The sequence below is a fragment of the Phoca vitulina genome, unplaced genomic scaffold (genome assembly GCF_004348235.1).
Source record: "Phoca vitulina isolate PV1807 unplaced genomic scaffold, GSC_HSeal_1.0 scaffold14, whole genome shotgun sequence".
Taxonomy (NCBI): domain Eukaryota; kingdom Metazoa; phylum Chordata; class Mammalia; order Carnivora; family Phocidae; genus Phoca; species Phoca vitulina.
In genome coordinates this window covers 33,832,031-33,860,023 of record NW_022589717.1, presented here as the reverse complement: position 1 = coordinate 33,860,023, position 27,993 = coordinate 33,832,031, and the positions used below count along the sequence as shown (strand labels likewise).

The following is a 27,993-nucleotide window of genomic DNA, read 5'->3' as shown; positions in this document are numbered from 1 at the left end:
TAAAGGCCAGTAGTGTATTTGCTATTGGTACTGAATCTTTGAAGAATTATAGAGGTAAGCAGATGCTACCTCATTTGTAAAGTTTTATGTAGGAGGAATATTCATAATTTCAGGTTTAAGTATAAAATGTTTATTTCTTTGATAATTTTATGAACATTCTTATCAGTAATATGCAGTAAAATATTTTGACACCTGTTGACTTCTTAACATTTAAAGTTAGCTTGCCATACGTTTTAAAGGAACTATCAAACGTGCCTGCAAATGAAATCAGTTGCAGTTTACATTCCATTGTAAGCAGGTCCTCCACCACCTTCGGGTACCACCCAGTTAATATTCTGACTTGGATCTTTAATATCACATGTTTTACAGTGCACGCAGTTCTGAGCATTTATCTGTAACCGAAATCCATCACCTTGTTCCAAAGGTACAAATTCATAAACTCCTGTAAGGAAAATTAAATAATATTGTGAAGTACCTATTTTAACTTCTAAGATTCAAAAGTAGAAATTGAAGTCCTGCAGAAGTAGGTACAGAAGTAGCTACAGAAACCTTGAAGGTTTGTTTTCCTAATGTTTACCCATAGAGAATATTATGAAGATCTTGGTGTGTGCTATTGCTATTAGTATAAATTAAATATGGATAAAAGCAGAAAGTATACAGTTGTTTGGCCAAGTTAGTCTTATTAAATAAGGGAACAACATTTAGCAATTTTTGAGTTCCAATTTTATATGTGTGTTACAACTAAAAAGACAAATTGGATCCAATGCTTACCCCTTGAAGAGTTTACAAACCAGTGTAAGGACAGAAATGATTTAAAAAGTCAAAAGACAGGGTCCCTGCCCTCAGAGTTTACATTCTAATTCTAGTCCCTCCAGAATATACTGATTTTCATATATCTGCATACTGTTCTACCATATTAGAGATCCAGTTCCTATTATAATTCTAATTGAAAATTTACATTAAAGGATAGAGTATTCATGATGAATTTAATGTCTGGGACCATTTTTTGAGCTGAATGTGGCTATACCCTAATGTTTTAGTATATATATAATGTGTGTGTGTGTGTGTGTGTAGGAGCAGCCATGACAAATGATTTAAGTCATATGAACATGGAAAGAGGTATTAGGTGTTCCATAATCCTTGGTCTGAGGGTAAGGGAAAGGCTTTTTTTTTTTTTTTAAACTCATGACCTGGAGATCAAGACCTGAGCTGAGATCAAGAGTCAGCCACTTAACCAACTGAGCCACCCAGGTACCCCAGGAAAGGCTTTGAGAAATGTCAACTGCATTAGGCTTACCAAAAATTTCCTATTACTTTAGCATTGCTAGAGTAAGAACCACAAAAATGAGTTTTCTAATGGAAGCTGGATGTACGGGGTCATTTACAGTTTCCATGAAGTGGAAGGAGACATTTCTTAAAATAATGGAAGCATATTTCCAACATGGTTAAAACAAATATGTGTGTTTTAGGAATGGACAGAAATCACATTACTGACCTGCAGGGCAGAATCGCTGCTCCGGTCCATCATATATTGACAGATTTCTATTTACAGGAATACTGTCGTCCTTTAAGGTTAAATGTGCTGGCTGGTCATGTTCATGGTTAGTACCACTCAGAGCCACAGATGACAAAAGGTCAAAACTGATCTGTCCATCGGGTTTGGGATACTCAATAGGTGTGCAGTCCTTGGCTGGCTTGAGCTGATCAGAGTCAGAACCTTAAACAGTTTTGAGGAAGATTTTGAATAGAAATAACACTAATGTAAAAGTACTTTCTCAAACATTTTTATGAAAACTTGAAAATATACCAAAGAAATGACTTTAGTCCTCTTATAGTAATGATAAAGATTAAAGATACTGAATTTATTATTTCTCTAATAAAACAAGTTTGAAACAAAAAATTCACTTTATTACTTAGTGGATCCTATTCGTGAGATTTAAAAAAAAATTTTTTTTTTTTTAAAGTTAACTCTACCCTCAACGTGAGGCTAGAACTCACAACCCCAAGATCAAGAGTTACATGCTGTACTCAATGAGCCAGCCAGGCGCCTGCATTCATGAGTAGCATGAATAATGATTATAATATTCATACTCAAATATGTTGGAATTACCTTTATGTTTTAGAGTCCACGGCTCCATTCCTCTAAATATCCAGTAAAAGACTCCAGTGTAAAGCATCCCGCCATATACACCCAGTATCCCATGGCAGGATGGTCTGATATTTCTAACAGTGTATAGCTCTTTCCACACCCAGGATTTCTTTATATTGTCTTCATATTCAGGTACATGAAGTCCTTTTGTTAAAAACATGAAATTAACTGTTAAGTGTCAAATTACCTTAAGGAGTATAAAATACTTTATCAGGAAGGTATTTTTCTACTGAAATACCTGATGAGTGAATCTTAAATTTAAACAGGTGGTCATGTAAGACCACACTTGAAGAATCTTTCACATACAAATGCTGGCATCTTCCAAAAAGATAACCATTTGATATATGTTAACAGGTGTAACGCATTTGATTTCTTAAACTTAGTAGTATGGAAAATTAGTTTTAAAATTCAGTGAACCTGAAAAGGTTAAAGAGTTCATGCTACCTATAAAAGTGAAAAATTTTTATAGTTGATTAAATGAAACACTTCTACCTGTTAAACGTTGAACTGTGCCCCCCCCCCCAAAAGATTATTTTCAAGTCCTAACCCCCAGTTATCTCAGGATGGGTCACAACAGGGTCACTGCAGATGTAATTAGTTGAGGTCATACTGGAATACAGTGGGTCCTTAATCCACCAACTGGTGTCTTCATGAGATACACAGAGAAGAGAGGAGAAGACAGAAGCAAGAGATTGGAGTTATTCTGCCAAAAGCCAAGGAATGTCTGGGGCTATCAGAAAGCTGGGAGGGGCAAGAAGACTAAAGACAGGAGAGAGTAAGGTGCTATCAACACCTTAATTCTGAACTGCTAGCCTACAACTCAGAATAAACTCCTGTTGTTTTATGCTGTCCAGTTTGTACTTTGTTGTGGCAGCCCTAGGAAATTTATAATACCGAAACGGTGCATGCATTTAATATTTAATGGGACAAACTGGTTCTTCTTACCAACTTGCACAAACTCCGTAGTGGCTATACACTTTCCAGTCACTGTTCTGTTCTGGCTCCATTCCCTTTCCCTCAGGCTTTAATCCTCCCTCTGTCTGGTCTTTGTTGATCTACTTGCACCAGTACTGTCTATGTGCTGGTACTGTGTGTACATGAAGCGCAAGTATGGCTTGTGGTCCCAACAAGGAAAGCTACTTGGCAAGAAAATGAGAAAAACAACAATTTTTTTCTCAACAATTACACTTCTTACCTATTCTGTTCTCTCTGGCCTCGCCTATGTTCTACCTATCCCCTTCCTCTCCCACAACCTAGGCCTCCATTTCTACAAAGACATTTGAAGGCATAATCAGGTTTCATACTTCTCCCTGGAGGAACATTTGTTTTTTGGAATTCCAAGGAATAAGGTTTATTTATCAAATATCTACTAAGTTGTTACTATGCGCCAGGGATTTGGGATTCCTGGTGAACAAAGTCTCTGCTCTCTTGGAGTTTTCCATCCAAGAGGCAGGAGACAAAGTTGATAATTATGTGCCAGAAGGGGGAAAATACTATAGGAAAAAAAAAAAAAACAGTCGGTTGGGGGAAGGGTGGGAGTGCTCTGTGTGCATTGCAAATTAACTGGTACAGTCCATATAAGGCCACCATGAGGAAGAGATCTGAGCAAAGGGGAAGGGAGCAAGGGAGTCAGCCATGAGTAAAGATCAAGAGATGGTCTTTCAAGAAGCCAGTGTGGCTGGAATGGAGAGTAAAAAGAGATGAAATCAGAGGAGTGCGAAAACTTAGGCTTTTATTTTGAGAAAAATTGAGAATTACTAAACGGTTTTCATAGATTAAGGGTTTATGGAGGTAGAAGAGTTTAGCTCTTCCTCTCCACCAGAGCAGAAGGGTCACATTAATGGCTGTGCTTGCAAAGCCTGCAAAGGAAAAGGTGCTGCTGGATTCTGCAGTCTGCAAAGCTGTTCTGTTTTCAGATTGAAGATACTGCAGTGTTTGTGAGGTATCTTAGTGTGTATATGATACATATGAAATGTAACAAAGTACAGTCAAACTTGAAATCATTTTTTTTTAAAATTTTTTAAAAAGTTTATTTATTTAAGCAATCTCTGTACCCAACTTAGGGGTCCAAACTCATGACCCCAAGATCAAGAGCTGCATGCTCTACCAACTGAGCCAGTCAGGTGCCCCAAACTTTACTTTTTTTTTTTTTTAAGATTTTTATTAATTTATTTGACAGAGAGAGACACAGAGAGGGAACACAAGCAGAGGGAGAGGGAGAAGGAGAAGCAGGCTTCCCGCTGAGCAGGGAGCCCGATGTGGGGCTCGATCCCAGGACCCTGGGATCGTGACCTGAGCCGAAGGCAGACGCTTAACGACTGAGCCACCCAGGCGCCCCAGGTGCCCCAAACTTTAAATCATTTCTAAGTAGGTGGGACATCACTGGTACTATTCTACTTTTGATGTGAATAAAACAGAACATTGATATAAAAATCTAATTACTGAGATTAAGTCATATAGTCATATAGTTCTTTGCACAGCATACATCTGAATGCTTTGTGAAAAGGGACAGATCTTTTAATGTCACCTGAAATATGCATAAAGACCTCAAGATTTTTAATTGTATTTATTTTCATCCTCTATCTATATACTAAGTGTATGTTTAAATAGCTTCTTTTTAAATATCTCAGTGAAGAACCTGACAATTTTTAATGCTTTAAATAGGAAGTTCTTACCTATTGTCTTTGATTGGAGATTTTCACTAGTTAGTTGATTAAAAATAGATTCTGCTGCCAAAATTCCACTTTTCATTGCTGTGTGGGTACCTTTGATCTTGGGAACATTCATGAAACCAGGACTACAACCAATTAGTAAGCCACCAGGAAAGGTGAGTTTTGGTATAGACTGAGGAAAGAAACATTCAAAGTGCATTTTTAGCTTAAACAAAACTGAATACTACAGATTATCATCTCTTAAAGTCTTCTAAAGCTGTAGGGAAAAATGTGAAGGGAAAAAATTAGAGCAAGGGCAGTTTTTTCCCCATTTCCTAAGAATGAGGATTAGAACTATTACTATTTTTCTAAGACTTTTCCCTCTTCTTCCCCATGACTAACCTACATGAGACAGATTTAGGACCATATTAAATAAAATGTTATTTTTACATATCCATGCCTAAAAATACTCCCTAAACCTAAACAACTATTACCTAAATTGTAATCTGCTTTTACGTGCATTCTCAGTAACACATGATTGACAAAAGGATGTTAACTCTATATGCCCTTTTTGTTTTACTTTGATATCTAGGGATGGAAACTTAGGTTCTCATCATGGCATCATTACAATTAGCTACTTCCTTAAAGAATATATTTTAATATATGAATTTATGATTATGGTTCTCAGACTGAATTCAATATTAGAACCACCTAGATAAAAGAGCATGAAATCAGGATCACGGAGTAGATAAGAGGGGGGAGGGCTTTCTGGAATATTACTAGCTGAAAAGAGATAATAGGAATTTGGATAATGACAACACTTTTCTTAAATAGGGCTGTGGCCTTGCTAACACTAAGTTTGATTTAATAAAAGTTTAAGAAAAGGGCATGGATTACTAGTGCAAGGTCTTCCAAACTGGTGCATAAGTCCTATGAATAAAAGTCTTATGGCCCAAGCAAACATATTTTTACATCCTGGGAGGATCCTACCCTGTAGGGGCAGTGTTACTGGCAGCTGGGTATCTTGTTAAGGAACTGAGGAAAAGTTGCACTGAGAAATGTATTCTAGGATATTCATTAAACCACAAATTATTGGAAACCCTCCCGAAAAGGTAAGTTTTGGTACAAACTGAAAAAGAAAAAGTCATGTATATAGAAACAACCTTATTTATAAAGAGAACTGGTGGTTGCCAGAGGGGAGGTGAGTGGGGGGGATGGCAAAATATGTGAAGTGGATTAAGAGGTATAAACTTCCAGTTATAAAATAAGTATGATTTAAAAATTTTAAAAAGAGGGAAAAAAGTCATGTCATATTTGTTAGCTCAAAATAAAATCAAATGTTTTAAATTATTGCTTAAGGTTCTTCAAAAACTTACTAGAACTAAATTTCTGAATCTTTGACTAACTGAATCAGAAAATTTAAGTAAAAAGTGAGTGTGTGTGTGTAAGTGCATGTGTGCGGTCAACTCTTCCTGCCATTCTAAAAAATCACCTGAGATGTTGAAACACACAAGGCAGATGTTTTTAAATACAGATCTGTATGTCCTATTGAATATGCTGGGAACTTTATAAATTAAAAAGAGTAGAATTAGACTGACATGTATTATAGAGATTGTGCAAAAGAGCTGAATGGGCTTGGACATGGTTATGCAATTTAATAAATATTTGTTGCAAATGAATTACTACAGAAACAAAACAACCTCATGAGAAGTAATCCCACAGCAACAGAAGTTAGGGATACTGTTATTTTAAGATTCTAGTGATTACATTTATAATTTAACTATGATTTTACTTGACTTTATGAATTATTGTTACAGTAATAAAGTACTTGGAACTTCATTTTAAAGGTTAACTCCCCTCTCCCCCAATTTTCTACCATCTGTTACTTCTACAACAGAATTACGGAGAAAAAAAAAAAAAGATATTCAATCTATAAAATGGCTCCAGATTCCTAGAATATTAGAGACAGAAAGGATCATCTATAAAATAAAGGCCAGAGAAGATAAGTAACTTGCTTTAAATCACTTGGTATAAATTTTAGTAAGCTAATTTTTTAGATCATCTTACCTAATATTTTTATAGCAGTACTAACAGCTTTTATCATAGCTACCTAGGTTTTTTATCTCATTGTCTATATATACTTAATACATTAACATTTTTTTATAACCATGCTGTTTTATAGCTTGTTTTCTTTATTTTTACTTAATGTCGTATCTTTAACATCTTTTCCATGTCAACATCTGCAGATGTACCCATATTTTTAATGACTACAAAATTCTTTGTATAGACTTGAGCTACCAGTTTCTTCTTTTTTTGTATGTTATATGTATTATGTACTGTATTCTTTTTTAAAATTTAAATTCAATTAATTAATATATAATGTTACATTAACATTTCATAAGATTTATTATGAACATATACTAAAATAGACAATTAAGGGCAAAAGCTTGCCAGAGGTCACCTAAAAGGCATGGATGTTACTAGGTAGTTGGGATGAATTAATTACCTTTGTGGAAAACTAAATCTTTGTTTCCTGGCAGCTAAGGAATAAAAGAAAATATCTTTGGATCATATAGTTTTAATTTTCTGGCTAAAAACCAACTAACCAACAAAAAGCCTATAAATTTCTCTCAAGAAATCAATATATTCTTTTTTTTTTTTTTTTTATTTAAAGATAATATTTTTTTATTTGAGAGAGAGAGAATGAGAGAGAGCACATGAGAGGGGGGGAGGGTCAGAGGGAGAAGCAGACTCCCCGCTGAGCAGGGAGCCCGATGCGGGACTCGATCCAGGGACTCCAGGATCATGACCTGAGCCGAAGGCAGTCGCTCAACCAACTGAGCCACCCAGGCGCCCAAGAAATCAATATATTCTTAAAACTAAATTCATGGTGTAATTTTATTTAACTATGGTATAACACAGTTTTATAAACACTAGATGCTCTGATTAAAGTTTCTTCCTATGACATAATTTTCTATTCTTTATCTGAATTTATTAATTATATTTTCAATGTTTACTTTATAATACAGAAATAAGAAAAAGTTGGATGAGTTACCTGAAAGCCACCTTCATTCAGGGCTCTGGCTCCATATGCAATCCTTTTTCCACCTTCCAATGTTGGCTGAATGCTGGGATGGTGTTTCCACCTCTGGAACTCTTTAAATGGACTCAAATATGGATTCTGGTAGTCTAGACCAACCTTAAAATTTTTATATTTAAATTTGGTAGATTTATACAATTAGACATTTTTATTTCAAATTATATCAAGCTAAAATGTGATCAATATTTATAAGAAAACATGTATGCTAAATTTCTTGTATTCAAAGTACTTGGAGAAATATATGCAGTAACCCAAACTTAAATAAATAACTGAATAAAATCTGTTTGGAAAAGAAAGGGTAAACAAAAGGATACCATGTGTTTATAATTGGCCAAACTTTAAAAATTTAGAACATATTAATAAATCATTGTGCTCTGTAAATAAAAGCCCAAATTAGAAAAATATTTGTAGGTAAGTGTCTATCATTATGTTTCTACAAAAGGACTTGTAATTATTTTTCATTTATCAGTACCCATTCTAGTAATCAACTAATAAGCTATCTGTGGTACTAATGAGGCAAAAATGAAGAAACAGAATGTAATCATACTTAGAAAAAAGAGGACAAGAAATGTAAGAAGTTACATTTTATAAGGCATTATCAAAATGCTGGAATTAATAACCAAATCTTTTTTGCTTTGAAAAAATTAAGTCACTGGAATAATCATACAAAGATGAGAAACTGAACACTTGGCTGGGTGTCAAAAAACACCAATAATGCAAAAACTTAATAATGTGTCACATACAAGTCTAGCTATGACATTAAATTATAAAGCTGCCACCAACTGTAAGGTGCAGAAACCCTTATTTTTCCATTCCTTGCAATGTTCAAGATGTAGTTACTGCAAAGATGTAAGTGGCCAAAAAGGGAGAAAATGCTTACATTTTTTAAAAAGTTAAAGATTCAAACCCAGTGCTGATTTCATTTTTCGTGACAGCATGCCATAGTGAAAAATGGGCTTGGAAGTCACGCAAACTCAGGTGTGGATCCTGCCTCTGTCATTTAATGGGTGTATTTGGGAAAGTTGTGTAACTTGTTTGGACTTCAGTGTCCCGTCAGTAAAATAAGGATATACATACTTCATAGGACTTTTATGAAACTTAGAATTCTCCGTGAAGCCTAGGGCATAGTGTTTGGCAGTCAGTAGCTACCACCACAAAAGCTATGTGTGTTTAAAGCTACAGACCAATGCCTGTGACAGCCCCAAGCACTTTACCTATGGGCAAAATTAGAAAGTGACCTTTAAATGAAAAGCATTCTACATGCTCCAGATTTTATAACACTGATGATCCAAGGACTCTAACAGTAGAGTTTTCCAGAATGGGGCATGTAACTTACCACAAAACCAAGGGCTACCAGAGGTTCGCCTTCATTTAAATGGTAGAGGAAGGAGCCTCCATAAGTGTGTCTGTCCAAGGGCCAGCCGACAGTGTGATCCACTCTCCCTGGTTTCCACTTCTTTTCATCAATAATCCATAACTTAAAAAAAGAAGTCCTAGAGCATTATTTAAATTTTTTCTACCACCACAATATATCAAACTTGCCAGGTTTTATGTCTTAGTTATGAAAATTTCAAGGGAAAAACTGTAATAAGAGAAGAACTTCACATATCAAGAAAATTGTATCAAATAGCAGTATGATGAACTGAACTAAAAAACAGGTCAGAAAAGCTATGAACTCTTTAAGAAATTTCTTTAAGAAAATGATTAGATTTTCAAATCGGTAAGACTTTCATGCGATTATAGGGAACACCACTGAAGAAATGAGGAAAACTTCTGAGGTGTTGGTAATGTTCTAGATCTTAATCTGGGTGGTGGTTCCATGGGTATGCTCACCTTATAAAAATTAATTGAGCTGTACACTTATGATCTGCTGCTTTCCAGTATATATGTTGTTCTTCAATAAAACAGCTTTTGCTCTCCTGCACTCCCCTTTTCCCAAATGAAACAAACTGTTCATCTATTTTCAGAATGGTAAGCTTTGTTTTTTCTTTTTAAAGATTTTATTTATTTATTTGACAGACAGAGAGCGAGCACAAGCAGGTGGAACGGCAAGCAGAGGGAGAGGGAGAAGCAGGCTCCCCGCTGAGCAGGGAGCCCGAGGCGGGGCTCGATCCCAGGACCCTGGGATCATGACCTGAGCCGAAGGCAGATGTTTAACTGACTGAGCCACCCAGGTGCCCCTGGAATGGTTAAGTTTTAAATTTTTAAAAATTTCCATTTGAAATATCTAAAAATCAGATAATATTATGTGCTACGTGCAACCTACCAAAACAATAAAGCCTTTACTCATAATAAATCTAGCTATATACAGAATTGGAAATGTTCTCAGCTTTACCCCCAAAAAATTTAAACAGAAGCATTGTAATGAATCTTTTACACTCTAATAAGCCTAAGGTTTGAGAAAACAGAGATTGGATAAATTGAGAAAATATATTAAATTTAATCTAATTAAATTTTAGGTTTCAGATCAATACACTATGGGTATATTAAATTATCTTCCTAGTGCAATTTTAAACAATTCTTGTAGGATGTGGTCACCCTACAAACAGCATAGGGGTATTAAGTCAAATCTTATTAGGACAGATGGCATTACAATGAAAAGAAATTCATATTACAAATATTTTTGTGATTTCAAGCAATGTTTCTTAAAACAATTACAACACACAGAAACAATTTAGGTGATAATGGAATTTGATTAGTAATATTTTCTAGCCCCTTAAAAATATCCCAAATATTTTTAGTTATGATGAACATTTCAAGTGAATGAAAAATATAGCAATTATAAAATTGTATCAATGTTACAGACTACATTATAATACAAATGAATTGTGCAAGACTGTTGAATCTCAGATCTGTACCTCTGAAACAAATAATGCAATATATGTTAAGAAAGAAAAAAAGAAGAAGAAGAATGTAGCAGGAGGGGAAGAATGAAGGGGGGGAAATCGGAGGGGGAGAAGAACCATGAGAGACGATGGACTCTGAAAAACAAACTGAGGGTTCTAGAGGGGAGGGGGGTGGGAGGATGGGTTAGCCTGGTGATGGGTATTGAGGAGGGCACGTTCTGCATGGAGCACTGGGTGTGATGCACAAACAATGAATCATGGAACACTATATCTAAAACTAATGATGTAATGTATGGGATTAACATAACAATAAAAAAAATTAAAAATAAAAAAAAATAAAATTACAAAAACAAATCAGGATACCTCCTTCAGTCCAATTCCATAGGTTTGGGGATCACAAGTGGCTCGCAAATCAAACTTCTTATATAGTTGCTTGGCTAGATGTCCATGGCACCCCTCTGCAAAAACTGTAACTTTTGCATGTAGTTCTAGTCCTCTCTCAAATGTTGTCTAAAAAAAAAAAAACTAATGTTAAATTGCAGCATTTGACAATTCAAAAAATATTCACAATCTGGTCAGTTTTGAATTGAACTATGATTCAGGTATAGAAGAAACAATACAAATACATAATACTAGAAATAAAACTACTGTTGTAAGTGGAATCTAATTTAAATTTTATAATATATCCTGTGTCTTTGTTGTATTTTTCTTTTTTACTTCCAAAGTACCTGAATGGTTAAGTGTGTAAGAATTAAAAAAAGCAAATAAAGCATGTTCATGCTAAAAATATTCTCTACAAATGAAAATAAAGTGAAAAGTGAAAATCCATTTCCCCCCCTGCTCCTGGTTTGCCAGTTCCATCATCTGAAGCAAAAAACACTATCAAAAGCTTTCTTGTGAATCATGACAGAAAATTTCCATGAATAAAAAACCATATAGAGCCTATTCATATCCTTCTAACACAAGTAGAATGATACTAAATATACTCTTTAGTTACTTGCTTTTTTCACTTTAATTTTACTTGTTCTCTATTGCTGAATGTATATTCTAAAACGGATTTTTTTTTCCAAGTGGAAAAAAAACCATAATTAAAGTCTTTACCTCTCTTTTGCTCTCTGTATTTTGCACTTATACCTACCAGAAGGCACTCAATAAAGTTACTTAATAAAGGAATACAGAGGGATGCCTGGGTGGCTCAGATGGTTAAGCGTCTGCCTTTGGCTCAGGTCACGATCCCAGGGTCCTGGGATCGAGTCCCGCATCGGGCTCCCTGCTAGGCGGGGAGCCTGCTTCTCCCTCTGCCGCTGCCTCTCTCTATCTCTCTCTCTGACTCTCAGGAATAAAAAAAAAAAAAAAAAAATTTAATAAAGGAATACAGAATAATCAGTGAAGTCTCTTATGAAATATCTTTTCTGATAGTTCTCTATTCATTCTATGTGCATGTCTGTGTATATGCAAAGACAAAAAGTAGTTTTACACTGAGTTTTATAACTGTTTTCACATTAGTTGAATGTATACACCAAGAAAATAATTCTTTTTTTCTTTTCTTTTTTTGTAAATAGAGAGAGCTCACGAGGAGGGGTTGGGGCAGAAGGAGAGTCTGGAGAGAGATTCCTAAGCAGGCTCCATACCCAGCACAAAGCCCGATGCTGGGCTCGATCTCAGGACCCTGAGATCATGAGGTGAACCAAAATTAAGAGTAGGGCGCTCAACTGACTGAGCCACCCAGGCGCCCCTAAAGCATTCATTTTTAATGCTTGAATAGATTCCCCTAATTTTTCAAATAATTTTCAATACTGGGACATTTAGGCTGTTCTAGTGTGTTTCACTATTATAAAGCATTGCCTATATGAATATACTTGGTGCTAAATATTTTCAGTCTGAATGGTAAGAATTATCTCATTATTAATTTAATAAATTAATTGATTACTACAAAGTCTGCACATCTTTCACACATTTATTGGTAACTATTTTTTTCTTGTGCAATGCTTAGTGTCATATATATGCATACATGTATATTACACTTACATACACATTCTGTAATTTCACTCAGTATCTTTTTATTTTGTTCTTGCTTGCTCACTCTCATTATACTTCACTCATCCATAAACCATGTTAACAATCTAGTATGTACAGTTTTACCCAAATATCTAAACACACATACATACTGAGATACATATACACTTAAACTTTTTTGGTTCCTGATTTATTTTACAAAAAATAGGATAATTTAATACTGTATCTTACTTTTCTCACTTAAGAATACTTCATGGAAATCTTTTTACATCATTGTAGAGCTCAAATCTTTCTTTTCAATGGCTGGATAGTAGTCCATGTGAAAATACCATAGCTTATTCATCTATTCTGCTAATGTTTAATAGCCATTCACTCTGTTTCCAGTTTATTTGTGACCAGAAACAGTTATAAAACATACACCCTTGTGTATATACCTGTATCTATATATAGATATATTCTTATAATATTGGTGCTTTTATTCCTGTAAGGTAGATTCCCAGGAGTGGCACTGTTCGATCAAAGGGCACACCTATTTTTATTTTACAATATTACCAGTTCGCTTTCCACCAGCAGTGTATAAGAAAAGCCTTTTCCCACAGTATGAAGGTTACCCTACAACCCAGCAATTGCACTACTGGGTATTTACCCCAAAGATACAGATGTAGTGAAAAGAAGGGGCACATGCACCCCAATGTTTACAGCAGCAATGTCCACAATAGCCAAACTGCAGAAGAAGCCAAGCTGTCCTTCAAAAGATGAATGGATAAAGAAGATGTGGTTCATATATACAATGGAATATTGCTCAGCCATCAGAAAAGATGAATACCCACCATTTACGTCAATATGGATGGAACTGCTGGAGGGTATTATGCTAAGTGAAATAAGTCAATCAGAAAAAGACAATTATCGTATGGTTTCACTCATATGTAGAATATAAGAAATAGTGCATAGGATCATAGGCGAAAGAGGGAAAACTGAATGGGAAGAAATCGGAGAGGGAGACGAACCACGAGAGACTCTTAACTCCGGGAAACAAACTGAGGGTTGTGGAAGGGGAGGTGGGTGGAGGAATGGGATAACCGGGTGATGGGTATTAAGGAGGGCACATGATGTGATGAACACTGGGTGTTATACACAACTAATGAATCACTGAACACATCAAAAACAAATGATGTACTATATGTTGGTTAATTGAATTTAAATTAAAAAAAAAAAAAGAAAAGCCTTTTCCCTACAGTCCAGTTACTGAGAGATATAATTGTTTATTTTACATTTTTGCTAAGTACAGTGCTAAGTCACTGTTATTTTAAGTTGCATTTCCCTGACTACTGTTTTAAGCACTTTTTCCCTTTTTGAGTCAAGAAATATTAATGAGTACCTACAGTGTGCCAGGTTTTATGCTAGGCAATGGGAATACAGAGATGAATAAAAGACAGGTCCTTTTCCTCCAGGCTAGTCATAGAGGGAGATATTAAAGAAATACATGAGCATATAATTACAAATTATGATTAGGTGCTATGAAAGAAAGCACAGGGTGTTATGAGAGGGAATAAAAGAAGGAAACTGTTAGGGACTGGGTGAACAGGAAAGGCTTCTTTGAAGAAATGACATTTAAGCTGTGGACTCTGAAGAAAAGATACTTAAGTATCTTTCCTTATGAGTTACAGTAGTCATCTGGATTTGCTCTTCTGTGAATTGTCAATATTTTAGATATTGCTCATTTTTCTAAAATGCTGTCTTTTTTCTTAATGTATATGTGCTATTTGATATTACAGGTAATAAAAAAATTTTCCCCCAATCGACTGTTTATCTATAGACTTTATAGTAAGTTTGGTATACAGAAGTGTTTAATTTTTATACAGTTAAAAAGGTCTGTCTCTTACAGGTTTATTATTTCTTGTCTCTATAGGATGGCTTAGCCTCCCTTTAGGTTATAATTGTAATCTAGGTTTCCTTCTAATTTTTTTATTGTTTTAAGAAATCCTCAGAATTTTTTAAAAAATAAAGGCCCAACTCTATTTGTTTCCAGATGGCCACCCAGTTTTCCTGGCATCAATTATAAAACAATTCAATCTTTTTTTTTTTTTTAAAGATTTTATTTATTTATTTGACAGAGAGACAGTGAGAGAGGGAACACAAGCAGGGGGAGTGGGAGAGGGAGAAGCAGGCTTCCTGCTGAGCAGGGAGCCTGATGAGGGGCTCGATCCCAGGACGCTGGGATCATGATCTGAGCCGAAGGCAGACGCTTAACGAATAAGCCACCCAGGTGCCCCTAAAACAATTCAATCTTAATGAACTACAATGTTACTTAATATATTTCAGCTTCCTCTTAGAGGCAGTATGTCCCCTAGTTTTCAAGGGGCAGGCCCTGGAGCCAGCCACACTGTTTATATTCAAACCCCAGCCCCACTATTTATAGCTGTCTGACCTTGGGCAAATCACTTAACGTCTGAAACTTAAAAATGTCCAAATCAGAATTGTTATAATAAGATGGCCATTAGATGTGGCACAGAGCTACTGAATAAGCAGTAGGACATAGGATTCTGGACTTGGGTATTTAGAGCCATGTGACCAGATGTGTGTATGCCTTCACAGCGTGCTCATGACATTCGGTTACAAAGGTGGTGTGAGAAGCCAACCGTGTCAGTGCTGCCTACTAGGATATCAAGTAAAAAAGAGAAGTGATTACTGGGTTGACAAGGTGGGGGTATTTGTGACTCCGACGCGCTGTTTCAGTGAAATGGCAGGGAAGAAAGCCTAACTAGGTGTGTTAAATAGAGTGGAACAACAGAATAAACACAGTTCTCGGTTCTCCCCACGTCAAACCTGTGGTACTAAAACAGTTACTTTAAAAATTTAGATTCTGGAGCTCGTATCACTAAGACTCCATGTACTCTTCTATGTTTTTATATCTATATGAATACAATATAGGAAAGATACGTTTCTTTTTTCTTTTTTTTAAGATTTTATTTATTTGTCACAGAGAAAAGAGCACAAGCAGGGGAAGCAGCAGAGGGAGAGGGAGAAGCAGGCTTCCCGCTGAGCAGGGAGCCCGATGCGGGGCTCGATCCCAGGACCCTGGGATCATGACCTGAGCTGAAGGCAGACGCTTGACCGACTGAGCCACCCAGGTATCCCAGGAAAGATATGTTTTTATAACTACAAAGCCCAAAACACAAAAATTTACTTTTGAACAAATTTGAGAACGTACAAAAAATGAAATATCAGAATAGTAGAACTTGTGTGCCTCAGTTCTGTTGTAATATTAAATATAAAAATCTTAAAAGAATAAAGTACACTTTAAAATTAAATGATCACAATACAGGAAAGAATAACTATAACACAGGAAAGAATACAGGAAAAACAATATTCTTTTATCATTATGAAAAGCAGTAGGAGATAACAGTTGTTTACAAATCTAGCTATGCACCAGAATTCTTTGGGGGCTTGTTAAGAAATAGCTTCTTGGGCCTACTATAGGACACAGTGAGTCCCAGACCTCACAGAATTCCGATGAAACCAGTCAAGCACTTAGAAGAACAATGAAGTAGGTAAGACTCAAGAGTTTTGCCACCTGCTTATCTCTAAGCAGGAAGTAATGAGAAGCAGGAAAATCCGCTGGAGGAGACTCAACTAGATTCCCCACTGTATTCAAGAATGGCAGAGAGAAGGATAAATTCTAAGTTAACAAATACTTATTGAGGACCTGACAAGACCTGGCGCTATGGTAGGCACTGGAGTAACCCTCCATGATCTCTGCCCTTATGGAGCTTATGATCCAGTTGAGAAATTAAGACAATGAGCAAATAAATACGAATTGACAAATTAATTGACTGAGATGTTAATTTATGTTTTGTTCTGTTATTATGGGAAAGCAAGGTGTTTTTTTTCTTATCCTTTCCAAGGAATCTTACACAGTGAGAGATCCAGATCCTGAGAGGTTTTCTTTTGCAAATTCAAAAATAAAAGTTGTAAAACCTGAAAACCATCCAGGATTATATCTGAATGAGAGGAAAGCAATCAGTTTTATATTTGCCAAGAGATATTAAAATCATTCAAAGACTCTATCAGCATTACTAATAGTAATGCAAATGATTCTTGTCCACAGAAATGAAAATTATGGAAGTGGCAATGCGGTTGATTGATGACCTACATATATGTATGTTTTTTTAATTCTCCTTGAACTGGCTGTAACATATTACTGATTCTGTCATTTATTAATGAGTGAAATAAAATCTTTGTCCCATGTTTGTTTTATATTTGTATGAGTCATGTTCTTATCTTTAAAAAAATTATTCTTTTCTGGGTGGCTCAGTTGGTTGGGCGACTGCCTTCGCCTCAGGTCATGATCCTGGAGTCCTGGGATCGAGTCCCACATCGGGCTCCCTGCTCGGCAGGGAGTCTGCTTCTCCCTCTGACCCTCCCCCGTCTCATGCTCTATCTCATTCTCTCAAATAAATAAATAAAATCTTCAAAAAAAAAAAAAAAAAAAAAAAAACATGTTATATCTTCTTTTCTAAGTCCTTTTTAGTTCAAAGATGCCTCTATATTTTTTAAGAGAAAAATTCCACATTAATAATTATATTCTAACATATACTTTATTAATGTGCAGTTTGTAGCAAAGCTAAATTATTGCATTTAAGTCGATTCTTTTTTTGTCAGTTTGTTAAGCACATAACTGTTAAAATGTTTACCTTTGGTGAACCATCCTTTTGTATCCCTACATCGTTAGTGGCAATTCCTTTTACACTGCTATCTTCATGAAAAAGTACCTAAAATGAAAACATATTTGGTTATCACCTTAGAGGATTCATAACCAACCTGAAAAGAAGCAATAGATATTTAAGAAAGTGAACATGTTCTCTAGATTACAGAAATAACAGGCTTTAACATGTTTAGGCAAAAAAAGAGACATGTTTTAGATACTCCCTTCTAGAGTATAAAAGAACACAGCTCAAACAGTTGGAAATGAAAGAAATGCCACAACCCTGATGAAGAAGAAAAGGGCAAAGCTACTACATAGGTCACTTAAGAAACCAGTGAGAATAAACAAAGAGCTCTGAAGAGATCAGGTATCAAAAACAAGTATACAGACCCTGAAATCAGGGCCTCTAACAAATGAAGACCATCAGTGTTGGGTGGGAAGACAACAGTGTCAGGAAAGCCTCTGTTCCAAATGAGCTAAGATCCCAAAAAAACAAAAACCAAAGAAAATGAAACAACAAAACAAAACACAAAGAGGTTCAAGACAGTCCGAAGGTGATTAAAGTTTATTTCTGGAGCAAGCAGGATTGGCAAAAACTGGTCAAAATTGTAATTCTGAGGATGAGAAATAGCAATATTCTCTAATTCTCAGTTTCTGTTTCCTCTCCGGAGGAAAATGCCCTTTAGATAGGAAGTACAAAATATACATTAGACACACAGAAGGCACAGGAGTGGGAAGGCAAAGCATCAGCAGCAATGGATATGAAAAGAAAAACATAAACCTTTTATTTCACACCCTGAAAATGAATCAACAGTATAACGTGGCTTTGAACTAAAACTGAAGTCTGGCTCAGAGATAAGAAAAACCTGACAAACCTGACATTAATCTATTGATGATGATCTTTAAGGGACTGAGGAAAAGAGAAGAGTTATGACACTGTGTGCGTATGGTGTGTGTGTGTGTGTGTGTGTGTAAAAACTGAAAATCATAGATTCTATAAATCACCTACTTGTGATTTTGATATTAATCCCAGTCAAGAACATTTTAACCAGGAGAAATAAAAAACCCACACTTGGGTCCAAAAACCCAAATGTATGTATGTATGTATGTATGTACCTGTATACACACACACACACACACACACACATATGCGTGTGTGTGTGTGAGTTGGGAAAACAAAATTTAGTATAGCAGCAAGTATAATACAGGGACCTATGTGTTTTATTTGACTTACATATTGTAAGCATAAAAACAAAAAAATTTTTTGAATTTTCCCTGAGGCCAAAACCAAAAAACCTCCCCCTCCTGTCAATTCTTCCAATCATTTCCTTTAGAAAAGTTAATTGTAGACCCTTTCTTTGTCTCTCTGAGATATAGGAATGTTTTTAAAAGTTTTATTTAAGACTCTTGCCAGATCTGCATCTCAGAAATGTGTTTCCCGGGGGCCTCAGAGACATATTTGAAATGTGAACACCAAAAAGAATGGTGTCCTGTTTTCCTGTCACCATAGGAGTCTGGGCTAGGTGCTTGGCTCCAAGTTGTGACTTCCTGCTTGTCAAAAAATTACAAGAAATTTTATTTTTTCTCTGGATAAAGACAATTAACTTGTATGTAATGGAGTGTATCTGTGTGGCTATGTAAGAGGGTGAGATTTCTTTGTCTTGGCAATCTCCCTAGCAGAGTGCTTGTGACATGCACTGCAGTCCTGGTTTAATGCTTACTAAATAATAAAACTTTTAAATAATTTATAGAGGTGATTTTTCTGGGTTGGCAGGGTATTTTATTTTTAGTCATTTCCCCAATAATACTTAATGAGAGTTAACTCTATGATATGTGTGCCAAAAGAGTTATTTGGAGAGAATTAACAGAAGAACAGTTTCTAGAGTGAAGAAAGCAAGAGCCCTGCTCTACACTAGACTTGAAGTAGTTTTTTCATTCTGGATGCCACTTTATAAAGGGGATAAAAAGGCAATGCATTCAGAGTGCACTGAGAATACTGAAGGAACTCAAACTAATGTAACATCATGGCTGAAAGAACTGATAATATTTAACCTAGGAAAGAAAACGACACCAGAGTGAAAGTGGGGAAGAAGAGAGTGGGGCATAATTATAATTGGAAAACTGTCCTTGGAAGAGGGCATTGATTTGTTCTATGTAATGTAAAACAGAAGATATATTTCCATTCAACAGAAGAAAGAGAATATTATCAACAATCCAAACGTCAGATAGAGATGATCTCATCCCTGATGGTGTTCAGTCATAAATTAGACAATCACATGATATATATACATACAAGATCAGGAATTCAAGTACTCTTTGGATTAGATCTTTCCAAGATTCCTTCTAATCTTACAATTCTAAAATCCTATGGTTTTTCTAAAATATTTATTTACCTCTGTACCATTCTTGGTTTATATTCAAAAGAAAAAGAGATTATTTCCCAGAAATATTAAAAACAAAATACAACTATACAAACCTCAGCAGCAGCATAACCAGGGTATACTTCAACACCAAGGGCTTCTGCTTGTTCTCCCATCCAGCTCACTAAATGTCCCAAGCGTACAATGTAATTGCCATGATTATTCATTGGAAGACCTACAAATACATGCTTAATTTATCAATCTGACATTTTATCAGTAAAACATCTCAAAAACATAAATACTTAATTTAAAAATTCTAAGCAATGTGTAATTTCTGTGTAAATATACACATCATCCTATGGTCATAATTTCACTTATATTCTACAACTTTGGCATAGAGTTCTAATTATTAAATTAAAAAACCATTACAACACTACATTAAAATTCTGGGTTGCCTTACAAGGCTATCTCAATTCTTCTAGACTGGAAGACGAACTAGGTTCTAGTCCTGTTTTACTACAAGCTAGCTATATAACTTTGGGTCAGTCCTTCAAATCTCTGAGCATCAGTTTTCTCATCTGTAAAAAGAAAAGATTTCACCAGATGAAATGTGGTTCCCTCCAGGTACAGAATTCTATGATTCTACAAATATTTATCATACCTTACCTGGAAGAATTGGCACAGGAATTCTGTATTTCTTTGTTAAAATTCCAAATCTGTCTTCTGTTACAGGAGTGTTAAGTGGAGCCTAAAAACAAAAGAAGGAAAGAGAAGGAAGTTTTTAGTTCGATATTCGTAATGGTAAATACAAATAATAAAAAAACTGTGTCAAAAGGGAAAGTGAACTACTCTCCTCACTTTTCTCTCATCATTTCCTTTAGAAAACTTGGAACTGTAAATCCTCTTTGTCTCTTTGAGATGTATGGGAATCTTTTTAGAATCTAAATAAGCCAGTTTTATATGCCAGAAATCTTTCTTGGGGGCCTTGGAGACATCTTGGATATGGCTTCCTGTCTCCCTGTCTCTGTGGGAGTTTAGCCTAGGTGCTTGCTCCAAGTTGTAACTTCCTGCTTGATGAAAACATAAGAGAAGTTTTATTCTTCCTTTGGATACAGACAATTAACAGGTATATCATGGATTGTATCTGCTCAGTTATATAGGGCTCTGAAAACCTTTTTCTATTACAACTGCTATGTCAATAATAATTCAATAATATCTATTTTTGGTATAATATTGAAAAGAGAAAGTTAATTAGATATAACTAAAGTATTTCTAGTTTAAAGGATCTTGGTATTTTAGAAAGAAGAACATAGATGAAATTTTTGGAATTCAATTTACTCCATAAATAATAAAGAAATCATGTAATTTTTGACCTTTACATAGTATATTCACATGTAGTGAATATTCTAACCTTGGCAGGCATAACATAACCCGTCTTATAGAAGAAAAAGCTAAGATATGTAACACGTAAAATTTTAACCAAAGCCATACAAATTATGAAAGGAGTAAAATTAACATTCAGTTCTCTGTATATCATACCAGTGCCTTTTCTTCTTAGGTTATGAGAGGCCATATTAATTTATTCTTTAGAACATTTGATTAGATTATCCTCTTTGGTTTTAGATATTACAATGTCCCAGGAAATTTACATAAAACTTTATTAAGAACAATGATATAAACACCTATGGAACAAGTTAGGAAATACTCTCAAAATCAAAATGCTGTATTTTATTTGGTACAAATATTCTAGTATCTTCTCAAGATAAGACCTTCTCGTATATCCAGTGCATAAATACAACATGTAGAAGACATTATACGAGTATATGAGTTAATATCTTAAAATTATAAGTATAGTTGATATGATTCAATTTTTTGGCTCTTTTTAAGTTAAAAAATACATATCTATAATAATCCTTTAAGAGACAGAATTACATAAAAAGGGTTTTCCATATTCTAGTAGTTTGGAACTAGAGATACGATAAAGATTACATTTTGTATAAAAACCAATTTTTCATACTCCCTTTTCCTTCCAGTCTGGGAATAATTCTTCAAAAGCACGTGGATCAAGGCAAGCCCCTGAGAGAGTATGAGCTCCTATTTGAGCAGCTTTCTCTACTAGACACACACGGATGTCCTTTTCATGTTTAGTAGCCAATTGCTTTAGCCGAACAGCTGCAGAGAGTCCTGCAGGGCCTGCGCCAACTATAACTACATCTGCTTCTTCTGCAAACCTCTCCATGTTCACTCCTGGGAGGAAAAAATGATTTAAAAAACACATGAAAATTCTGGGATGACTATGATCTGTTAAAAATCACAAACTGGGTTACAAACACTCACTATGCTTTAGAGCATTTATAGAAATTGCCCCTCTGCTTTGTATGAGAATTATACTGAATATATTATTGTATTAATTGGATGTTCTCTTAGGTTCTGTTCCAGTATATATCTTATTTTTGCTTCCATAAACCAACTTTTGGCTTTGAGATTTACTACTACAAACTACGCAGATATTTTCTTATCTCAATATCAATATGTAATAGATTTGGTAAAGCTATGAAATATTATTAGATGAGTTTATACTATCATGAAAAATATTTCCACAAAATGATACAAAGTATCTAGAAAAGCCTTAACAGTTCTACAGAAATTATTACTTACCTTCCCATCGCTTGTCCTTATCCCGGGGATAAATAGTATAGTGGGTAGTAATTCGAGGTACAACAGAAGTTGAAGACCATCTTGTATGACACAGAGGTAGATAATTTTTCTTAATTTTTAAGGCATGAAAGCACTGATATGCTGCACAAAAATTATAAACATTAGTATTATTTTTTCAATCAGCTTTCCTCAGAGTAGACTAAAAAAAACCATTTTTTTAAAAGGAAAAAATTCTAGGATTGGGAATCAGATCTGGTTTCTGTTTAATTTTCTATTAATTAGCCCTAAGACCTTAAATCATTACCCTCTCTAGATTTGTTTCCTCATCCAAAAAAAGGAAAGGTCACTAGATGATCTCTAAGGTACCTTTCTGATCTAAAATTGTATGATTCCATGTGATGTCTTATATTTGGAAATTTGTGTTTATAGTCTCACCATATCAACACTACAGACAGTGAATAGTTAGATCTATGTTGTTGAGCCATTAGTTGTGATATGACCTGAAATAGACTGTACTATTTCCTAGATGAACAACTTAGCTTCTTCTCATAAAGCAATGTTTTCAAACTATATTTAAAAAATATCTAATAAACTAACTTATTCAATTTAGCTCATATCAAGCTTAACCTATAAATAGGATGACCATAAAATTTATCAACCAAACTGGATACTTTTTTAAAAAAAAAAGATTTTGTCAGAGACAGAGAGAGCGTGTGCACACAAGCAGGGAGAAGAGCAGGCAGGGGGAGAAGCAGGCTCCCTGCTGAGCAAGGAGCCTGATGTGGGACTCGATCCCAGGACCCTGGGATCATGACCTGAGCCAAAGGCAGACGCTTAACCGACTAAGCCACCTAGGCTTCCCTAAACTGGATACTTTTGAGAGTAATAACAGGCAGTATTAATGATTATGCTGGGACAATGTGGGCTAAACTAGGTTTTATGGTCAGCTTTTTAAAAAAACTGACTCTCCCATATGGCAATATCTGTACATATTCAAGTTTGCAAACAGAAATAAACAGAAGTGTGCAAAAATTTATCTGCAATAATGTTCATTAAACCTGTTGTCCTTAAACCTTCAATTCTACTTCTTCCTTCCCCTATCTGAAGCAGATACCCTAACACACCAAACATCAAAGAAAGATAGAAGCAATTAAGTGGGAACTTTCCTATATCCTTGGCAACAACCTCTAAAGTAATCTGTATTTGTGTCCACTCTTTGTTCATTTTCTCAGGTTATAACATATCTTTTCACTTAGATTACTGATGATGAGGCTTATCCCTCCCATTTTCATAGGGACAGCCCTCCACCTGAAGCCTTTGCTTTCACCTGTATCTTTAATTTCTGTCTCCCTTCTCTGGTACTCTTCTCCTTGATACTCTATCCCATTATATAAAAAAAAGGACAGAGAATACTTCCTTGGAAATAGCCCTGACAGATATAAAAACTTATATTTGGAGTTAGAGTAATTAAAAGTCTGTTAAAGGAGAAGGGATAGAATAATCAAAGGAAAGGAAAGGAATAAAGAGTTCAGAAATAGAATACACATAAGGACTTGGTTTATGCTAAAAATACCATTTCTAATCAGGGAAAAGAAATGGTTACTCATTAAATGGTCAAAGATAGGGAGAAATTCATTTGGAAAAAAAGTATACCTTTCTCTTCCTATCAAAATGAATTCCATTTGGTCTATGGTTTTAACAGAAAAAGTCAAAGTATAAAAGATTATGTTGATATGTCCACAGATTATTTGTTTCTCCACTTTTGAGTGTGGACTGCAATTAGTGACTAGCTTCCAACAAGGAGAGTACAAAAGGGAAACATATTAATTTTACAGTGGAGAAATATAGCAGACCCTTTAACCAAATGATCAAGTTTAACATTACTGGCAATAAGACATGTTGGTATCACACACTCCCTGATAGGATAAGAAGGGCTTTTTACCTCTGTGGCATACTTCCCCAAAATCTGTATCCTCAGTTTAAACATGAGAAATCATCAGACAAATTCAGATTGAGTGACATTCTACAAAATGCCTGGCTAGTATATAATATTGAAAGTAGCAAGGTCGTGAGAGACAAGAAAAGATACATTACACATTTGTCAAATGTATATAAAATGTACAATATAGAGAGTGAATTCTAATATAAACCATGGACTTGAATAATGATGTATCAAAATTGGCTCACCAATTGTAACAAATGTACCACACCAATGCCAGATGTTAATAGGGAATGGGGGAAAGTTACATGGAAACTCGGTGTATTTTCTGCTCAACTTTTCTTTAAACCTAAAACTGCCAAAAAATTAAGTTTATTAATTAAAAACAAAACAAACAAATACAAAAGGGTAACATGGAAAAAGACAGTGGTTAAGTGCATAGGTTTTGGAGTCTGTCTACATTGTGTTTGAATTCATTAACAGTAATGAAACCTTCAGCAAGTGATTTTAACTCTTACCCCATCAGTTCTAAAGTCTATGGTCAATTTTGTCTTGGAAATATTATGGTACAAGATCTAGTGTAACTCTTACACAAAACAAGTGGCTAATACATATTTGATAACTAGATAGATATCTTCCTAGTTACATTTTTCACTGTAATTTAGGAACCTGCAAATCTCTGGTGTAATTTCCAAAAACTAACCTGGGTTATAGAGCAATAAATATAATGAGGCCTTTCCTCATTTTTAACTTGTCTCTTATAATGAAGCATGTATGTAAAGATCAACAAAGACTTTTGCATGGATTTGAAATGTAAAATGTAATAAAATTTACATTTTAATGGATATACTGAACAGTTAAGAATTTTCAATTATAATATCACACCTTATCCTTCAGGACCTTATGAAAATTGTGGGGCAGCTACAATGCCCATTTACAGTAGATACATATGAATTCAGACGATCCCACCCAAGCTCTCAATCCTTCCAACATCAGTCAAGCTCTGAGACTACAATTGGATTTGAAATGATTTGTGAAGTAATGGAAACTGAGCTGTGATGAAAACAAGATTTTTCTTTCTTTTTTCTGATTAAATGGAGAGATAACAGCCTGGCATATAGGCTAGTTATTATTTAGCACCCAAATGCAGAATTAACGTATTTTTATGTTTTACTCTTTCCAATAAAATAATTTTTTAAAGCAAAAATCTGGCATCAGACGTCAATAAAGATTATGATGAATACAGGAAGGGAAGAGATTTAGAGTGGCTGAACTCTAAAGGCTTTTAAACACTAAAAAAATGTGTTTTTGATAATCTTATAGTGGCAAGGAAACTAATTTTCTCTACTTGCAAAGGCATACTAAAAATTACAGTATTGGGAATAATTTTTTAATTATTAGGTAACCTTTCACATATCCTAAGTCTTGAAAAAATGTACATAAGGCACGTAAATAAAGATATTATAGGAGAATTCAGTTCTAGAGTTCAAATATAGCATTATCATCATTCAAAAGAATATTTATTAAATAATTATTTGTATTATTTATTATTAAAAGATATTAAAATCTTTGTCTTATGATGAATTGTAGTTTAGTGTGTAGAAGTTATCATTTGCTGCTGAAAACTGATGATTTGGTATCAGATAAAAGTAATTCTATTGCTTATATAGCTAGTTATTTTCTTGAGAATATTTGGAACTGGGTAGTTTGATTTCCCCCAAGGGATAAAAATTAAAAAGTCACAACCTTTACTCCCTTTCTGAAAACAAATCTGACATTCCACTTTGGATATTTGAACAGTTAGGCACCTTGGCTGAATTTTGGTAGAGAAGTAAGGTCAAAAAGTCCATTGAACTCATAACATCACCATATCAAAGTCACACTGCCAACACATTTGTGTCCATCTCTTTGTTGCCAGTAGTATTAACACTCAGGTACGAAAATGGCAATGATTTAAGTATCCATGGAAAATGGAAATGCAAATTTTGGTGGACTGTAATTAACACTTGGTCCAAGAATGATTTCAGCTAAATTAGGCAATAGGGCAGATAGCATCTGACTACTTTGATATTTCACAAAACATAAGGTGTATCTACACATTAGGTGTAGTAATACATGCACAAGTATCAGGAACTTTAAATAAAATTCTAATTTAACATATGGTGGCCAAATCTGACAAATTTCTACTTTTATGAAATATACATAATAAGAACATCCTTGAATTTGCAATATGTATACTTGTTTATTCTATAACCAAATATTAATTTAAAAAACTAAACCAAAAAAACTAAGCCAAATGTGACAAAATGCAAGATCCTGTACTGAACCTTTTTGAATTTTTAAACTTTTAAGTAAAACAAAACAAAGACCATCCAACTGCATTATTATTTTTACTTAAGAAAAGGGAAGGTAATGAGGTATTTTCACAAGTCACTGTGATGGTTATAGGAGCACCCATAACACGATAAGCCTCTAAAGTTAATTTTAGACAATGCAGAAAAACTCCTGGCTCCAAATATAATCTGGTGACTTGGGTAGCGCATATGGATGTTAATCATGCTGTGACAGATCAGACTTCAAATTCTTAAGAATGGACTAGGATGAATGGCTGCAAAGACGAAAGTCAGGGCACAACCAAGAAGAAAAACCGTGCAAATATTATTTTATCCATTTCCAACAATGCAACAGAAAACACCTGAGCTTTGGGATAAGAGTTAGGACCAGGATTTGGAAGATTCAGTTCGGGAGTCCACCGGAGGGCCGTGTTGATAAGTTTCCTCCGCTCGTGACCTTTAGCCTAGTTCAATTCTTCCAATTGGGGCAACTCTATGGGGAGGAATCTAGGATCCACTGCCAGGTGTAGACAGCGTGACCTTTACCCGAGTTTAACCTGAGGACGTCAGGAGAGCAGGTGCAGAAAGGTAGGTGTCTAGATTCCCCCCAGGTGTAGCCCTGTCCGTTTCGCCCTAACTCCTCGACCTTCCTCCACTTATCCCCGCCCGGAGTTCCCTCTCACCCGGGCAGGAGAGCTTGGCTAGCGGCACCAACATATTCACTGGTCCCAGGACTCTCGGTGGGACACAACGGAAGGGCTGTCTGTGGCTCACCGCGGGTGCTGGACCTCTAGGCCGCGGGGGGCGCCATCACCTGCCGAAAAAGACAAACACCTCCACTAAAGTTTGCCTCCCAGCTATGCCCAAGGCTTTGGCTTCACGGTGCTCCCGCCTCTTTCTCGCTCTGCGCCGGCGCCGCACATGACGCTACGGCCAGCAGAGACATCCGGGTCACGTTCCGAAGGAGGAAAAGGAAAGGGACTCCAAGTCCCAGCACGATCCCGGCTTCAGGCTGAGGATTGGTTCTCCGTTTGCGTCTCACGAAGGCATGGTGAGGACGCGGGAGTGCAGGTGAGAGAGACCCACAGATCCCGTGGTATACGCGCGCATCAAAAGTAGTGGGAGGTGGAGCGACGCATACAGCATTCTGGGAGTTGTAGTCCTCTACTCAAGTGCCTTCCGAGCCTGACTGGAGTTTTGCGCAGGAGCGATGAACCGCCCAAGGTGATTGGCTGT

The 27,993-nt window shown here is 35.5% G+C and overlaps 1 protein-coding gene across 1 annotated transcript; it reads right to left on the bottom strand.

Moving 5' to 3' along the window:
- Window positions 1-116: 116 nt before the first annotated feature.
- ETFDH (electron transfer flavoprotein dehydrogenase) lies at window positions 117-27,982 on the bottom strand. The gene is made up of 13 exons (XM_032413077.1): window positions 27,441-27,982; window positions 22,486-22,626; window positions 21,845-22,074; window positions 20,494-20,575; window positions 19,944-20,062; window positions 17,457-17,534; window positions 11,110-11,256; window positions 9,237-9,377; window positions 7,856-7,999; window positions 4,825-4,993; window positions 2,111-2,293; window positions 1,496-1,717; window positions 117-442 (listed from the first exon to the last, which is right to left on the bottom strand). Exons 1-13 carry the CDS (start codon window positions 27,472-27,474, stop codon window positions 279-281), a joined length of 1,854 nt encoding a protein of 617 aa, XP_032268968.1. The 5' UTR covers window positions 27,475-27,982; the 3' UTR covers window positions 117-278.
- Between the last annotated feature and the right edge of the window lie 11 nt (window positions 27,983-27,993).

Bases quoted from the DNA above. Each gene is read 5' to 3' on its own strand.
- ETFDH (XM_032413077.1), bottom strand. From the start codon at position 27,474: ATGTTGGTGCCGCTAGCCAAGCTCTCCTGCCCGG. The intron at 17,535-19,943 runs GTTTGTATAGTT...TTTTCATTTTAG, and splicing joins CTGGTTATGCTGCTGCTGAG to GTACTTTTTCATGAAGATAG. The intron at 8,000-9,236 runs GTAAGTTACATG...AAAAATTTTAAG, and splicing joins TGGTAGCCCTTGGTTTTGTG to GTTGGTCTAGACTACCAGAA.